At 34.2% G+C, this 16,815-nt stretch overlaps 7 protein-coding genes across 7 annotated transcripts in view; 2 read left to right on the top strand and 5 right to left on the bottom strand.

The window, feature by feature from the left end:
* Positions 1 to 302: 302 nt before the first annotated feature.
* On the bottom strand, positions 303 to 2,229 carry LOC108569370 (intracellular protein transport protein uso1-like). The gene is made up of 8 exons (XM_017930890.1): positions 2,025 to 2,229; positions 1,805 to 1,968; positions 1,594 to 1,747; positions 1,411 to 1,530; positions 1,010 to 1,354; positions 800 to 943; positions 544 to 745; positions 303 to 489 (listed from the first exon to the last, which is right to left on the bottom strand). The coding sequence occupies exons 1-8, from the start codon at positions 2,145 to 2,147 to the stop codon at positions 395 to 397; spliced, it is 1,347 nt and encodes a 448-aa protein (XP_017786379.1). The 5' UTR covers positions 2,148 to 2,229; the 3' UTR covers positions 303 to 394.
* Positions 2,230 to 2,972: 743 nt separating this feature from the next.
* LOC108569377 (CDP-diacylglycerol--inositol 3-phosphatidyltransferase) lies at positions 2,973 to 4,300 on the top strand. Its single transcript, XM_017930901.1, has 5 exons — positions 2,973 to 3,143; positions 3,198 to 3,318; positions 3,370 to 3,537; positions 3,607 to 3,773; positions 3,832 to 4,300. Exons 1-5 carry the CDS (start codon positions 3,101 to 3,103, stop codon positions 3,984 to 3,986), a joined length of 654 nt encoding a protein of 217 aa, XP_017786390.1. The 5' UTR covers positions 2,973 to 3,100; the 3' UTR covers positions 3,987 to 4,300.
* A 46-nt stretch (positions 4,301 to 4,346) lies between these two features.
* Positions 4,347 to 6,330, bottom strand: LOC108569376 (leucine-rich repeat-containing protein 47-like). The gene is made up of 4 exons (XM_017930900.1): positions 5,560 to 6,330; positions 5,080 to 5,495; positions 4,752 to 5,018; positions 4,347 to 4,695 (listed from the first exon to the last, which is right to left on the bottom strand). The coding sequence occupies exons 1-4, from the start codon at positions 6,173 to 6,175 to the stop codon at positions 4,462 to 4,464; spliced, it is 1,533 nt and encodes a 510-aa protein (XP_017786389.1). The 5' UTR covers positions 6,176 to 6,330; the 3' UTR covers positions 4,347 to 4,461.
* Positions 6,331 to 6,890: 560 nt separating this feature from the next.
* LOC108569375 (lateral signaling target protein 2 homolog) lies at positions 6,891 to 9,062 on the bottom strand. Its single transcript, XM_017930898.1, has 5 exons — positions 8,923 to 9,062; positions 8,831 to 8,863; positions 8,653 to 8,765; positions 7,914 to 8,577; positions 6,891 to 7,854 (listed from the first exon to the last, which is right to left on the bottom strand). The coding sequence occupies exons 1-5, from the start codon at positions 8,981 to 8,983 to the stop codon at positions 7,001 to 7,003; spliced, it is 1,725 nt and encodes a 574-aa protein (XP_017786387.1). The 5' UTR covers positions 8,984 to 9,062; the 3' UTR covers positions 6,891 to 7,000.
* A 3,780-nt stretch (positions 9,063 to 12,842) lies between these two features.
* Positions 12,843 to 13,680, bottom strand: LOC108569369. Its single transcript, XM_017930889.1, has 6 exons — positions 13,602 to 13,680; positions 13,511 to 13,543; positions 13,298 to 13,450; positions 13,187 to 13,233; positions 13,081 to 13,132; positions 12,843 to 13,016 (listed from the first exon to the last, which is right to left on the bottom strand). The coding sequence occupies exons 1-6, from the start codon at positions 13,657 to 13,659 to the stop codon at positions 12,925 to 12,927; spliced, it is 435 nt and encodes a 144-aa protein (XP_017786378.1). The 5' UTR covers positions 13,660 to 13,680; the 3' UTR covers positions 12,843 to 12,924.
* A 1,705-nt stretch (positions 13,681 to 15,385) lies between these two features.
* LOC108569368 (kininogen-2-like) lies at positions 15,386 to 16,210 on the bottom strand. The gene is made up of 5 exons (XM_017930888.1): positions 16,144 to 16,210; positions 16,050 to 16,082; positions 15,722 to 15,991; positions 15,529 to 15,665; positions 15,386 to 15,477 (listed from the first exon to the last, which is right to left on the bottom strand). Exons 1-5 carry the CDS (start codon positions 16,190 to 16,192, stop codon positions 15,448 to 15,450), a joined length of 519 nt encoding a protein of 172 aa, XP_017786377.1. The 5' UTR covers positions 16,193 to 16,210; the 3' UTR covers positions 15,386 to 15,447.
* A 265-nt stretch (positions 16,211 to 16,475) lies between these two features.
* Positions 16,476 to 16,815, top strand: part of LOC108569367 (sodium channel protein Nach-like) — a 2,523-nt gene continuing 2,183 nt past the window's right edge. The window contains exon 1 of the mRNA XM_017930887.1: positions 16,476 to 16,774. Within this exon, the coding sequence (XP_017786376.1) occupies positions 16,476 to 16,774 (299 nt within the window). The remainder of the gene's footprint in view (positions 16,775 to 16,815) is intronic.

The raw sequence follows: 16,815 nt of genomic DNA, 5'->3' as shown, positions 1-16,815 counted from the left end.
ATGCATATTAAAGCTGAATGTTTGGCTGTAATTCGCATATGAATATGAATTGGCACAAACTTTTACAAAAGAATAAATTATCTTATTTAAATTTATTAAAATAGAACATAGTTAATATAAACAATACTTTCCAAATGATACAGTTAATATGATTAAAATGAAAAGGAAACAGTTTAGTTGAAATACTGAAAAACAACATTATTGAAAAATTAATAATTAACAATAACTGATATTTATACATAGACAATTTTATAAATTTTAAATGAAATACAGATATTTTCAATTGTAAAACTTTTCTCTGAATATATAAATATAAAAATACAAACATCTCATCATCAACAATTAAAGATATCACAATATTCGATCTGCATATGAACTTACAAATACAATATATTTAATAATTGCTTCTTTGGCTGGGCGGTAACCATGCATTTCGAGCTGGCTGAGAAACATCTCCAGAAGACAGTTTTCTTGTCAGCAAACCATTCACTAAAATTCTCATTATTCAACTTTCCCAATACACACAACACACAACATACGTACATTTAATAGTTTCCTTATTGTGCTTCTCAAGATCATTCACCTTCTGCTTTGCTAAACACAATTCCTGCTGCAATTTAGCAAACTCCTCAACATTATATTTAGTCCTATAAACGTCGAACTCCTCCTGCATTCTGTGCGCTTTAATATTAATTTCTTTGATGCTTCGATCCTTCAATTGTATGACTTCCCTCGATTCATCCAACTGAAACAGCGATAATTATAGATGTATAAATTAATTAATATATAAACAAAATACCTCTTTTGAAAGAGTATCGCATTGATTGTTGAAGTTGACTAACATCGAATTGGCTTGGACGAGATCTTTGGCAATTTCATCGTGCGTTTTCGACTTTTGCGCGATGATCATCGTAGCATCTTGCAAATCCTTTTTCAGCTCCGACTGAAATTATATGAAATTAGAAAAAAAAATATCTTTTCACTCAAAAATCTAAATAATAATACGTACGATCTGTCCTTTGCAATCTTGCATATCGTGGTTCTTGCTCTCAAGAGATCGTTGCAATGTGGCGCATTTATCTTCGCAATTCCTTCTCAGTATGTTCAAGTGATTTACCTCCAGCTTCAGTTCGTCGACCATCTTCAAATGTCGCTCGTTTTCCAACCTCAGCGAGTGCAAAGAATTCACCAATCTGACGCTCGACTCGCATTTCAATCTGTTATCGTTCTTCACGCTTTCCACATCTCCCAGCAACTTCACCTGCTTCAAACTCAGTCTGTTCAATTTCTCCCCAATCGTTCTCTCCAGCTTATGCAATGTTGTGCAAAACACGTTTTCCAGCATTTGCATATCCTAAACGAAAATAACAATTTAACATACATTCAATGTATATTCAATGCATTTATTACCTTTTTAACACGATTTTCAAAGATTTTACTTGTTGACACTGTAGCCCCTAGCAGGGTTTCCTTTTCTTGCAACTGATTGCGAATCGCAGATAGGCGATAATTGCAATTACGATTTTCCTCCTAAAAATAACATTTCCCACATGAAAAATACAACTTTCAATAAGATTCCAATAAGATTTATACTTTAAGAGTGGCAATACTTTTTGTCATTTCTTCGATGATCTCCCTCTGATCTGTTAAAGACAAATCAATTACCAGAAAAATCAGAGATTTCAATCTCGATTTTTCATAGAAGACCATTCTGCACTTGTTGCTTTCCGCTTCCAGCTTCAAGAACCTAAACAACAATATCACTTCTAAACACTGTTTTCAGTTAGCAATCAATTTTACTTGCATCTGTTCGTTTTGTATTTCGTGCAAGAGATCAATCATTTGCGATTGGAGCTCATCAAAGTTAATCTCGAGGAATTGCTCTGCCCTCATCCTTTGGAATGATCCTGGATCAATCGTGCAAGAATAATTGAAGCTGTAGTTATCCATTTCTGATAGTTTAATCGTCTGCAAGAGTAGTTTCATGTTAGTTTTGTCTTCATGTGCATTTTTTTTGTACTTGCCAGGTTGTTGAGAAAGCCCCTCGACATTCGAATTTGTACATTTTTATTAATGACGTTAAGTCCATTGAAAGATACGCTGATGCTATGGCACTGGTCGTAAACAACGTTAGTATCATACGACATTTTTCACAACTTATTTATGTAGTTATTTACGTTGCGTTCATCCATCAAAAGGTTATGTTCGTTTTTAGACTTGTTTTTGTTTTGAAAGTGTTGCCAACATTTGGTTAAGAAAACAATTGAAAAATAAAACAATGCTGGTTGCTCACTTTTATAAATATATAAGATTGTTGAAACATTTGCATAATCGTTATTATATAAGTTAAATGTTCGATGTTGGTATTAAACTGTAGTATTTCAATCATTTAAATTTAAAATTCATATAAATATATATTTCATTTATATTAAGAGAGTCAAACTGGAACCGAACCGAAAACCGTAAACCGAAATTATCATTTAGTTAAGAAAACAATTGAAAAATGAAACATTGCTGGTTGCTCACTTTTATATATCTATATATGATTGTTGCAAAATTATTATTATATAAGTTAAATGTTATTGGTATTAAACTGTAGTATTTCAATCATTTAAATATATTTCATTTATATTCAGAGAGTCAAACTGGAACCGAAATTAACCGGATTTTTTCACTGAACCGAAACCGGAACGAAATTTTAAAATTATAAATGAAAGTGATTAAAAAGGATATTAACATTACAAACATGTGTTGAACTAGTCTCTAATAAATTTTTATTTCTTTTGTATTTTCAATTTTATATAATAGTAAGAAGGCAATTAAAGTAAACCGGAACCGAACCGGAAATTTTTAGACGAACCGGAACTGTAATGATAAACATTTACTTGGAACGTAACCGTAAACCGGAACGAAATTAATTTCGGTTCGACTCTCTGTTTATAATAACGTAATAAATCTGTGCTCTTCCAGCGCTTGCGTCATATTCTGTGTGACGTCACGGACATATATAGATAATAAAACATCAATACCGCTTGGGATCAGTAGCAGTTTATGGTTTGGTTTATTAAAAAGTGCTCAAAGTTTATTAAAACGCAGAAATATGTCTGAGGAAAACATCTTCCTGTTCGTTCCAAACATAATTGGTAAGTTGATCAAATCCATGCAACTGTTGATACATTAAACATATTGTTTCGCAGGATATGGGAGGATAATCTTAGCCCTAATATCCTTTTACTACATGCCAACGAACTGTGCAGTTGCAATCTTCTGCTACATCACTTCAGCCCTTCTCGACGCCTTCGATGGACATGCTGCAAGGTATGCAATTGTCATTCAGAAATGTGCAAAAAAAAATCAATTCCTTTGTAGATATTTCAATCAGAGCACCAAATTCGGTGCTATCTTGGATCAATTGACTGACAGATGTGGGACAATGTGTCTTTGCGCTGTCTTAGCCCACTTCTATCCCGACTACATGTTCTTCTTCCTGTTGAGCATGACAATCGATATTGCCTGCCATTGGATCTACTTGCATACGTGAGTTGATTCACTTGAAATGTTAAACTCACTTCTCTTTTATTCGTTTTGTGTTTTTTTCTTATGCAGAACAACTTTGCAAGGAAAGACCAGCCACAAGTTCATCGATATGTCTGAGAATAGGATCATGCATTTGTACTACACGGATAGAACCACGTTGTTTGCGATGTGCGCCGGAAATGAAATGTTCTATGCTGCAATGTATATGCATCACTTCAATAGCGAACTGACAATAGGTATTATTGATAGCACATTGATGAAATTGATCTGATTGTTAACGCATCGCATTTTCAGTGGGAATTCCTCTATTCTTAGCGATCGCCTACATATCTGCACCAATTGCGATCGTGAAGAGCGGCATTTCTCTCCTGCATCTTGTAGTCGCCTGCAAAAATCTTTCAATCATTGACGTCAATGAAAGGAAAAAACTCGTCGAAAAAGTTCATTGAATTGATTGATTTAATGTAAAAAAAAGAAATTTTACACTCGGTGTCGTTTTAAACAAAAATATATTTCCTCGTTTCGTTGTGATAGTAAGAAAAAATTTCCAAATATATATATATAAAATATATAACATAGCAAATGTAAAAACCGTGACAAGGTTGAGTTAATGCCAAATCTAGAATCCTTTGCATATATTAATCTAATTTATTAAACACTGTATGTTATTAAAATATTAAAAAAAAACAAAAACGGTTTTTGTCTTCTGTCTTCTTCAAATGTAACACGATCATTAAAAACTTACATAAGAATCGTCGTAAAAGTTGATTTTTTTTGCAAGGAAATAAAAGTAACTTTCGCAGCGAGTTTTAAACAAAAAACAAAATAAATAAACGAAGCATTCAATATGAAACAAAGTCAAAAAAAATAATAGAAATAAGCTTATAAATGAAATAATAATAATAAAGAGGCGATTTGGGAAATTTAATTCCTGGTCACAGTAACATTGACGTCGGGTCCGAAAATCAAATCGTTTTTCGATGGGTAGATCGATTTCAAATTGCCCTCGACGTCGGTGTTCTTCACCTGCTCCACGGTCAAGTCTGCGTTCAACAGGAGGAGTGTTTCAAGCAAGAACGAGTCCAAGACTTTCCTGCAGATTCCCTGAGACGTTGCACTGGTAACTTCTATAAACATCGAAGTCGTACCTAGTCCAATCTGAAATCGACGCGTTATATAATCCGAATGAGAATCTTGCAAAAGGATTTACGCACCTTTGTGGTTTCAGAGTTTGTTATCGGAGGAAAACTGATGGTCCTCTCGTTGTCATTTAAGCATGGAAACAACTTTTGACCCTCCAGCAAATACAAATACTTGTGGATCCCCGAATACACGTTTCGTTTCTTCTCCTTGCGCAGCGATTCCGCTTCGAGCTGCAGTTTGGTGAAGAGCTCTTTACCAGTCATGATTGTGGTCCTGTTCAATGGCTGAAGCTTCAAATCCTCCGGTTTCACAGCTGTGTATGTCAACTTATTATTTACCTGCAGACAGACGAGCATTTAATAATACTGCAAAAGTAGACATTTCAATGAGTATACTCACAATTTTAGAAATATCATGAGTGGCTAAGGTAGCTGCATTCCTCTTCTCGCATATCCCATCATGCAACTTAGTTTGCAATTGGATGAACTGCTTCAGACTCTGCTCATCAAACTGAATGCCTTTTACAATACAAGCTAAAATATGACCTCTAACTTTCTTCACATCTTCATCAACGATAATACTGATTGTTTCATTTACATTGTGCATGAGCACCTGCAGTTTCAGTTTGTTCGGATCGTCTGGCAAATCCACGGATTCAGACTCTTTCTTTGACTTCTTCCCTTTACCACCACCTTTCTTTGAATCACCCGTGCCATGCATTGTCCTAACCAAATCCAAAATTGGCTTCCCCTTGCTGGCATTCACCACCTTCAGCAGTTTCCTATCAGCAATGGGATTGTCCTTCAACATTATTTCTGATAAGCAAAAAAGAAAAGAACATGTTATCAAGTATGAAAGCATTATCAATAACATTACTACCTTTCAGTTTGTTGCAATCTGCTAACTCTTTGGGGATTGTCGTCAATTTATTAGCTGTAAGATCTAAGCTCTTCAATGATGCGAGGTTTTTAACATCTGGTGAAATCTCTGCAATCTGGTTCAATTGCAGCTTCAAGTCTGCCAGTGCCACCATGTCCGGATGGCAAATATTGGGGAAATCAACTAACTTGTTATTTGCCAAGTTAATAACTTGCAATTTCGCGTTCGTCGCGAATTTTGGGAAACTTTCCAACTGATTCGAGGAGACATTGAGTGATGTCAACTGATTCAACTCGGAGAAACTCTCAGGTATTTCTTTTAGGTTATTGAAAGACAGATCCAGCAGTTTCAATTTATCCAGATCACCAATGACTGCGGGCACCTGATTCAGTTGATTGGAATGCAGCACGAGCGTCTGCAGATTGGTTAAAAGTTTAATATCGTCTGGAATGGTTTCCAATTTTGTATCGTGGATGTTCAGGTAATTCAATGAGAGGATGCTGAAAATGTTCGCATCCAATCCGTACTTTTGGATTTTCTCAGTGATTACCGGACCGGCTAAGACGAGTTCGTGTCGTTTCTCCTTTTTGGCAGTGGCAACTTCTGGCCAAGACATTCTCGATTTTGCTTATGAATTAAATGTAAAAAGATACAGAGTGTGACGATGGTATTTGTAGGTTAGGAATTTAAAACTGATTGCGATTTGCGTGCGAAAAAAACAAACTTCTGATGTGTGTGAACCAATAATGTGTGAACGAAATAAAATGTGCAACTAACGGTTTCATTTCATTTCAGCTCGGCTTTATCAGTTGCGAACTGTTGCCATCTGTGATTAGCTAGAGAAAAGTTTGCGAAACGTTTATTTAGCTAAAATGTTTGTATCAATAAACCGAACCGAAATTAACCGGATTTTTTTAACTGAACCGTAACTTGAACCGGAACGAACTATTGCTTTTAGCTAAAATGTTTGTATCAATAATCGAGTTCTTAGCACGAAGCCGAACCGAAATTAACCGGAATTTTTTAACTGAACCGTAACTTGAACCGGAACGAACAATTGCTTTTAGCTAAAATGTTTGTATCAATAAACGAGTTCTTAGCAGAGAGCCGAACCGAAATTAACCGGATTTTTTTAACTGAACCGTAACTGTAATTGGAACGAAAAATTGCTCAATTGAAAAAAACCGAAACCGGAACGAAATTTTAATTTCGGTTCAATTTCAGGTATATTGGAATTGTTGCAGTTAAAAGCAGTTAATTAGATAATATTTAATTAAATGGATATTTAAAAGGAAATGTAGTTATATTTTACGATAGAATAAAAGAAATCATTTGTGTGTTAAGGCATATTCAATAAGTTTATTTTAAGTTTTTCTTTGTCCCGTTACCATATATGTGGATATTTTATGTTTCGTCGTTAGCTGTAGATTGTCCAGTTTCATTATTGATTACTTCCATGGTGATGGTGTTCTTTATTCGCATGGTGGTGTTTGTTTTCGTGATGGTTGGTACTGTGAGCCTTGTTGGCGTGGTGGACATTATTACCATGGTGTTCTTTTACCTGATGGTGAGCTTTGTTGGCATGGTGATCATGGTGTTCTTTAACTTGATGGTGAGCTTTGTTGGCATGGTGATCATGGTGAGCCTTGTTGGCATGGTGACCATGGTGTTCTTTTACCTCGTGGTGAGCTTTGTTGGCATGGTGACCATGGTGTTCTTTTACCTCGTGGTGAGCCTTGTTGGCATGGTGGCCATGATGTTCTTTAACCTCATGGTGAGCTTTGTTGGCATGGTGACCATGTTCTTTTACCAGATGGTGTGCTTTATTGGCATGGTGACCATGTTCTTTTACCAGATGGTGAGCTTTGTTGGCATGGTGACCGTGTTCTTTAACCAGATGGTGAGCCTTGTTGGCATGGTGACCATGTTCTTTTACCAGATGGTGAGCAACTCCATGAGATCTATCACTGACAATTGTTAAATTCGGTAAAGAAGAAACACAACCGTTCAGGTCACCGGAGATGACCGTCGGTTTTCCCTCCAAAATTAACTCAAGTTTTTCGCTGACTTTGATAATCAAATCAAATTGTGCGCCTAATTTGCCGTTTATTTCAGTATAGGATTCTCCTGTAACTGTGACGCGAATGCTGAAGATAGTGGCTAATATCAAAGCGATAGCTGCGTCGGATTCCAATTTGCCAGATTTTCCCTTGGAATTGCTTACCAAACCGGAAAATCCAATTTCACCACTCAAAACGGCGTATAATCCAGCATTGATTTTAATCGATCCTTTACCTGCACAAAAAAATATAATATTATATTTGTCTACATACGCAAATGCATATTTCTAATACCAATAAGTTTCCGTAAGTTTGTAATATATACAGATACTGCTTCCCTTAAATTGTAGTCTGAACTCAATCCTAGTAAGACTCTGATTGATGTAATTAAATCCAGGCTTTTGCTATCTCCATAAAGGACCTCCGTGAAAATATTTATCAATTCGGTTGAATCTTTTTTGTAGAAGTTATTAATGATTCCAAAAAGGAGTGCTAAATGTCTATTGTAACAAACATTAACCCCAACACAAGTAGAGGTGTTATTTGGTGTGGTCCCATCATGTTCGGTTGTTGTAGTTTGCGTGCTGCTACCATCTTTGGGTGTGGATGGATGAAGTGGTGTAGGTGTTGGATCAATTGGTTCAGGTGTAGGACTTCCGGTTGTTGTTGGTTCGGTTGGAGAAGGTGTAGGACCTTCGGGTGTTGTTGGTTCGGTTGGAGAAGGTGAAGGACCTTTGTGTGTTGTTGGTTCGGTTGGAGAAGGTGTAGGACCTTCGGGTGTTGTTGGTTCGGTTGGAGAAGGTGGAAGACCTTTGTGTGTTGTTGGTTCGGTTGGAGAAGGTGGAGGTGAAGGACCTTCGGGTGTTGTTGTTCCGGTTGGTTCAGGTGTAGGACTTCCGGTTGGTGTTAGTCTGGTTGGTTCAGGTGTAGGACTCTCGGTTGTTGTTGGTTCGGTTGGAGAAGGTGGAGGTGAAGGACCTTCGGTTGTTGTTGTTCCGGTTGGTTCAGGTGTAGGACTTCCGGTTGATGGTGGTCCGGTTGTAACAGTATTGTTTCCTGAACACAATATGTTACAAATTGTATGTTGATACGCACTACGCTCTCTATTCAATTTGTTTAGACCATGATGTCTAGACCTATGATGTTCTAAACAGAATAATAATAATTCAAACATTATATCGTAATTGTAAAGAAATAACAGTAGAGATTACCTGCTGCTTTCAATCCATGGAGCCTTTGATGTTCTACAAACAAAAATAATAATGATCAAAATGTGATCTTAATACAAAAAATCTAATCCTACCGGCGAAAGATACTGCTACTACTGTACATAGTACAGCAATTAGTAGGGACCGGGAAAACATCTGTCGATCTCTTTTTACCACCAACTTTTATCAAAGAAGCAAGTTGGCCAGTAAGTTGTTGAAACGTGGATGCATCTCTGGCAGCGCACGCTCGCTTATATACCACTTTCCACGGAATTTTCGACATTTCCAACTTATTTTCATTGATATTTTATCACAAGTATGCCCAGGACGAACATGCCAACCGATACGGTATTCAAGCAATTCGATACATCTATTTATCTACAATAACATTCAGTATTACTTAAAAAAAAAGCAATAGATTCGATTTTAATAAGAAAAATATGATTTGTATATCATCTTTATATGTGTATGTAATAGAAACTAATATTTTTAAATTCAATATGAATCAAAGTAATATAATAAAAGACATTCGTAAAGAGAAAAGTAAATTATGATCAAAGATGTACATGACAACAAAAACAAAAGTGGAACGTAATTTAAGCATCTATCAAAAGAGTTTGTTTGTAAATATCCAACGTTCAGATGTAGTAATTTGTTGCTACATACCTTAATTTGTTTCTGGTTTTCACATATCGACGATTTTTATTGTAGTGTACATAATACTGCGTGTTTCCTTTCGTTTTTTTTTTGAACATCATTGGTGCAAGAAATTAGGTAAGTAATTTAACTAAAAAAAAAGTTGCGATAATGTAGTAGATGTATTTTCTTCAGAATATGAAATACTTACCGGAATAAGAATATAAAACAGTTTTTATTCCTAACAAATTGTTGTTGTTCATTAATTGCCCATATTGTTTCATTAACAATTGTTTTTTCTAGTCACGTGATCGCGCCGTGTCATTAGTATTAGCCAACTCTGCGTTTTAATATTAAAAACAAAATGTATTAATTTTCATAACAAAATAGAGGGCGCAACATAAAAACAGCTTGATTATAAAGTATCGATAATTAAATGAAATATTTTATTGAATAATGAACATAGGTATCAGAATATTATCAAATCATTTTTTTTTCAATGCAAAAATCTTTATTGTATAATTTTTTTTTAAACTCTTAAGAAATATTGATTTAACATTTGTTTCATTAAAAAAATTACATATTCTTTTATTTCATAATCTATTCATTATTACATAATCAATTATTGAAATTATAGGTTTTGTTTTTGTATTTGCTGTGAATTCGGACACAAACAAGGGATTCAATTAATGTATGGAAAATATTAACAATTGTTTTGCGTGTACAATATGTAAAGAATTTTCAAAGTACAACTGCGATAACTGCGGTATTTTCCTTGTTTGTGTCATTTCTTCGAGTAATGTAACCCTGGACTACTGATTCTAGGAAAAAAAAATATAATAAAAATGATATGTAGTTACACAACAAAAAGTTTCTACGATCATAGTTTTATTACTATACAGTCATACTTCTGTTAACGAAGCTACCATATGACGAAGTTCTATCTAACATAAAAATAATATTATCTAATTTAATCAAGGAGTTATAGCAACAGTGTTTTCAAACTTTTTACACCTGTGACGTTACATAATGATCAAATTCATGTTGCTGCTAATATGGATAAATTATTTTGATGTTACGTAAAATAATTTGAATATATTTACAATTTTTGTTGTTTAATTCTGATACTACGATTCTATTTTATTTTGCAAATTTTTGCCTTATTTTTGTCCATGAGGTCAAAAACGTTTGTGAACATTGAATTAGAGGATAATTAACGTTAAAACTTTTTGGGAAAACTTCACTCTTAGAAACGAAATTGAAAAATATGAAAGTTTTTGAAAGAAAGTTCAGTCACAGAGAAATGTTTAAATTGGGCTAGAAGTTATACTAGAAGAAGTTTAACAATTAACACGTGAAAGGAAATAACATAAAATAAGTTCTCTGAGTAAATGATCTAAAAACAATACTATTTATTCAAAAGAAACAACAAATAGAACATCTACATTAACTTGAATTAATATAACATTGTATTATTGAATATAACCATTTAAACGTCATCAAAACTAGGTAGTTTTCTCAAACCATTTTCACTCTTCACATTCTTATTGGATTGTTTTTCCTTGCGGTAACGCTGAAATTTGAAAATTATAACATTTTACAACAAGTAGTAAACTTTCAGTCAAATCACCTCCAACAAATCCTTTAGATGATGGATCGATAAATCTCGTTGTCTCTCTAAAAGCACATTACAAATTAACAAATAATTAAAGAATTAAATCAATAAGTTACCATTTCCATTTTGATTGAATAGACCCAACGTATTTAGAAAATAGACAAGCGATTTCAGTTGGTTATCGTCACCTAAAAGATCAGTTAGATAATAGAAAAAAAAGTAGTTTTAAGTTTACAATATATCGATCGATATACCACACTGGTCTAATATGTCCTGTAGTGAAGCGGTCGGTGGTTGACTTGATGCAAACGCGACTAAAGCCAACACGTAAATTGATATGAAAACGTTCATTTTGTTTGCAACGCTACTTGTCAAACACAATACTCATTCGTTTGTGTTCGCATGTTTTTATACTTGAGGAGGATTCACGGATTCCGATGGAAAAAAAAATGAACGCGACATTCCTGTATATTAATAATTTAAATAGTTTTGTGCAATAAATCGTGCGTGATAAACTTTTATCATAATGATTATACTTGGAAAAGTGATGCGTGTGATTATTTGAAAAATGTTGTTTTTGTATTTGGAATCGTTAATTTTAACGTATCGTTAAGGTGCACCAACTTAAAATGGTTTAATTTGTAGTGCAGACATTTGTAAACTGTATATATTAAGTTTATCCGTCCATTTGCATATGGGAATAGTATGTGATCAACATCATAAGTATCATCCATGGTACAAGTAAGGAACGTTCCATTTTTATCATCTCTTGTGCAAGTATGTCACGTTGACTTTGATGTCAGATCGACAAATATGAAGTAACAGTAGAACAAAAGAAAAATCATAAAACGACTTAGATCATTAATGATATCGTTTCGTGGCTTATTGAATTATTATCAAAAAGAAGTATCTCCTCTGCGCCTACCTCTGCGATTTTCTCGACAACCCCTAAAGGTAATTTCATCATCGACCACTCGTATGAAAGCTGAAGATCTCACCTTTCCAACGCGCCTACATACATCTTTGTAGTTATATCGAGTCGCCTGTTATAAGCTGAACAACATTTTTTTTTCGTTTTTTATTCAGTTCTTACAGTTTTTCGTGATTTTCTCGACAAATCCTTAAGATAGTTACATCATCGACCACTCATATGAAAGCTGAATATTTTGTCTTTCCAACAAGCCTACATACACCTTCGTGCTATCATCGAGTCGCCTGATATGAGCTGTAGAAGTTGAAAAAAAACACATACTAAACGTCTTATACGTAACAGAGAAATGACGGTTTTCTCGTTTTTTTTTCAGTGTTTTCGGTTTTTCATTAATTTCTCGACAACCACTAAAGGTAATTAAATCATAGACCACTCGTATAAAAGCTGAAAATCTTACCTTTCCAACGCGCCTACAAACATCTTTGTAGTTATAACGAGTCGCCTATTATAAGCTGAAGAACATTTTTTTCTCGTTTTTATTCAGTTTTTACAGTTATTCATGAATTTCTCGACAACCCCTTAAGATAATTACATCGTTGACCACTCGTACGAAAGCTGAATATTTTGTCTTTCCAACAAGTCTACATACATCTTCGTGTTGTCATCGAGTCGCTTGCTATGAGCTGTAGAATTAGGAAAAAAGTGAATAGGATTTTCTTAAAAATAGTTACAAGGGTTTTTAAAAAAAAAATTGAAAATATTGTTAGGTTTGAGGTGAGGTTAGAGGTCAGTTTTTCTGACCTTCGATCAAAACGATAAAAAAAAGTTGACGCTTATTTTGATATCATGCATATTTATTCCACTAAATCTACTTCAAACAATTTCCTCTAATTATCAATAAACTATTTCAAACAATCAATGATGCTTCTCATCTTTATTATTGTTTCTTTCGTGATTCTTGGATTTTTCGTGATGCTTATTGTTCTTCTCGTGATTCTTGGATTTTCCTATAATTTAGCGAAATAATTTAATATGCGAACTACACACTTAAACATAGTATAAAGTATTTACCGTGATGTTTCGTATTCTTGTGCGCAGAATGTTGTTTAGATTTGTGATGTTCCTGAAATCATCACAGATTTAATCACATTCACATTATTGAAACTTTAAATTAAACCTTATTTGCGTGTTTCATTAGTTTATGGACCATTCTATCTACGATCACTAAAAGATACAATAAACAATAATAGATTCATTAAATTAATTATCTAGTGACTATAATAATTACCTGTTGTTGGTTCAGATGGACCGATCTTCTCAATTTCTGTAGTAGTTTCAGATTCATCTTCATTTTTAACACTCTTATCGCATTGCGTCAGAATACTCTCAATAAAAGCAATAAAATCATCATAATTATTAGGGAATTCAAAGTCACCACCAACTACCAATAACAATTACTTATATTAATATGCTTAACAAAAATATATCTTTAATACTTTACCAATGAACGGTAACGTTCCACTTAAGGATGCAGCTGAAAGTATGCATAAACATTAAAAGTATGTTAGCATTTGATTAATTGAAATTCTTACCGGAGACAAAGCAACCAACGTGTGCGACGATCACCAAAACGTACAGTAATACCTTCATTTTGACTTCAACGAATACTTTGCTTTCGTTCGTTCGTTCGTTAACTCTTTAAGTAGTTTTCCGTTTGAATTCCGAAAAGATATGGAAATTCTTCGCGAAAATCATTATACTATATCTAATCTTTATGAACTCGGAATTGCTCAGATTTTTTCGAGGACGCGTGTCTTTCTGAACTAAATCGCTTTGCTATTAATCATTATTTTGTTTATTGTTCTTTATTATAATTACTCATCGTTATAATTACATGTAATTATATAGAATATTTTTATTTTCTTACGTTCTTTGTTTTACATTTGGTTTTGAAGCAAACGTTAAACGCTTTTAACATAAATCTTGAACTATTTGAAAGTCATACAAAATTGTTGTAAATGTATTAAAAACCCACAAGATAACGATTATATATATAACATTGCATGTTGTTAATTGAATTTAAAACTTTATTTATATATAGTTTAAACTTATTGACATTCATTACATTAATCTTTGTTTTACATTTGGTTTTGAAGCAAACGTTAAAAGCTTTTAACATAAATCTTGAACTATTTTAAAGTCATACAAAATTGTTGTATATGTATTAAAAACCCACAAAATAATGATTATATATATAACATTGCATGTTGTTAATTGAATTTAAAACTTTATTTATATATAGTTTAAACTTATTGATATTAATTACATTAATCTTTGTTTTACATTTGGTTTTGAAGCAAACGTTAAACGTTTTTAACATAAATCTTGAACTATTTGAAAGTCATACAAAATTGTTGTAAATGTATTAAAAAACCCACAAAATAACGATTATATATACAACATTGCATGTTGTTAATTGAATTTAAAACTTTATTTATATATAGTTTAAACTTATTGACATTAATTACAAAATGTGACATCTGTTTTGCATCAGATTTTTAGCACCTGCTGAAACACTAAAGAGTCCAATTTTCATTATATTTCCTGCACAAATGCAATTAGATCAAGAACAATCAAAGAATTGGATTAGAGTAATTAGATCACTTGGTTTGCTGTGAGTTTATGCTGTAGCAAGTCCCCAATTCTGTGTCCATCTCGTTAAAGTATTTGCAGCAATCGAACTGGAAATCGTTCCATTTGCAAGATTTGAATATTTGCTCGCAGGAGCTTCGCACCTAAAATTCAATGTCCAATCAATTCGTACTTTATCTTGTGTTAAACACGTACTAAAGTTGAGAATATAGTGTAATTGTTCATTTGGCAATCGGGATTAGGCGGAGCGTCCGATCCGCAAATCTGTAAAGTGTAAAAAGACAATTCTCTGAAGTAGACCAACTCCTTAACGATCTCATCCAAATTATAATCGTGCGGATCTCGGTATATCCTGAAACAAGATACATCTCTGATCTCAGCGCATCATAACAATTAGTTAATGTGTTCAACTGATCGGTAACTTCGGCGATGCGATCTTGATTGTCCGTTTCGCAAACTTTGACCGATGGAAATGCACCAATCTCAATTACGAATTGTATAGCAGTCTGGAACATGTTAAAACACTAAAGTGTCCAATTTTATTCAGCGAAGTTGAAGACTACCGAATCTTAATTATATTGATAGCAATATTTATAAGAGTATCATTCATTCAAAATGGTCAGTTTATTCTTTAAAACTAGAGGAATGAATTAATGATCAAATCTCGCACGGTTCATGAAAACTAAATACAAATTATGGAATTCTCAAACTATATTTATTGAATAGAAGACTAAAACTAATCCATCTACATTTTAGTAGCCCAGACCATTAGAATATGCACCCTCGCTATTGATGGTTTTTATTGGTTTTATCGATCTAAAAACAGTTATTATTATCATCATCATTATTAGACTTGTGTTAATTTACCTTTGATTTCTTGTTGTGATTTCTTGCGTCGTGCGATTTAGCATGAGATTTATCATGCGCTTTACCTTTACCGTGCGATTTGGCATGGGCTTTACCATGACCTTTGTCGTGTGCGTTACCATGAGCCTTGCCTTGCCCTAAAAAAACGTAAATCTGGATCAAACGCATTCCAAGTTAATGTACGATTACAAACCATGCACGTTGTTGCCTTTGTTATGATTTGCTTCCTTATTCACCGATCTATGTGCACTTCTGCTTAGCGCAATGGTTGATGTAACTGATGGTTCAGTTACATAAGTCGATGAAACACCACCTTCTACAGCGAATATTCCACCATTACCATCATCATCATCGTCACCACCATTACCGCTATCGGTGTCCCATTTAATTGTCTTTAAAATTTTTGCTATGCACTCTATAATGTCATCATCATTAACCTTGGAATTATCACCATATCCAGCACCTACAAGATTAAAACATTGCTAACGTTCTATTCAACTAAATCAAAATACAAGACTTACTTCTCAGCTCTTCGGGTCCACTGATGACTTTACCTTAAAACAATTAAACATGTTTCTTATCAATTAGGACTAACATTTCGACTTTAAGACTTACCGGAAGCTGTTGCGGCTACGACCACGACGAGTGCTACAATCAATTTCATTGCTGCGTCTTGACTCAACTTGACTTGACTTACCATCGTTTCCGAAGCAGTATTTATAGTGCGACGCGAAGAATCGGTGAATTCCTGCGAAAAATAGCGCATTAATCGCTTATTAGGCGAGTGGAAAAATAAAATAGCGTAAATAAATAATGGGAATTGCTTGAATAGCTTCAGCAGCGTTCGATCGTGATCGGTGTGTCCTTTTGTATTGCGCCATCGATTCGGATTTTCCGACTGATAAGCTTTGGAGGACTTCGGAGGCATTCCAACGGTAACAACAACCATGGAAGAAGCTAATAAGAACTCTCCGTTGAGGGAATACGTTTTGAATACGTCCTTTCACGGTTTTCACTTTTTGGCTGAAAGAGAGAAGCATTGGACTGAAAAGTTGTTCTGGTTGGTGTGCTGCATCCTGAGTTGGGTCGGAACCGGATTTCTGATGCTGGCGAATTGGGACGATTATCAGAACAACGCCATACAGTTCGTAGTCGAGACAAGTTACTTGGATTGGGACACGGCATTTCCGTCGGTCACAGTCTGCGAAACGGACAATCAAGATCGCATCGCCGAAGTTACCGATCAGTTGAACACATTAACTAATTGTTATGATGCGCTGAGATCAG

Source organism: Nicrophorus vespilloides, unplaced genomic scaffold (genome assembly GCF_001412225.1).
Source record: "Nicrophorus vespilloides isolate i.1.1-1 unplaced genomic scaffold, Nicve_v1.0, whole genome shotgun sequence".
NCBI lineage: Eukaryota > Metazoa > Arthropoda > Insecta > Coleoptera > Silphidae > Nicrophorus > Nicrophorus vespilloides.
The sequence above is the reverse complement of the archived record's forward strand: the minus strand, read 5'-3'. Positions and strand labels throughout refer to the sequence as shown.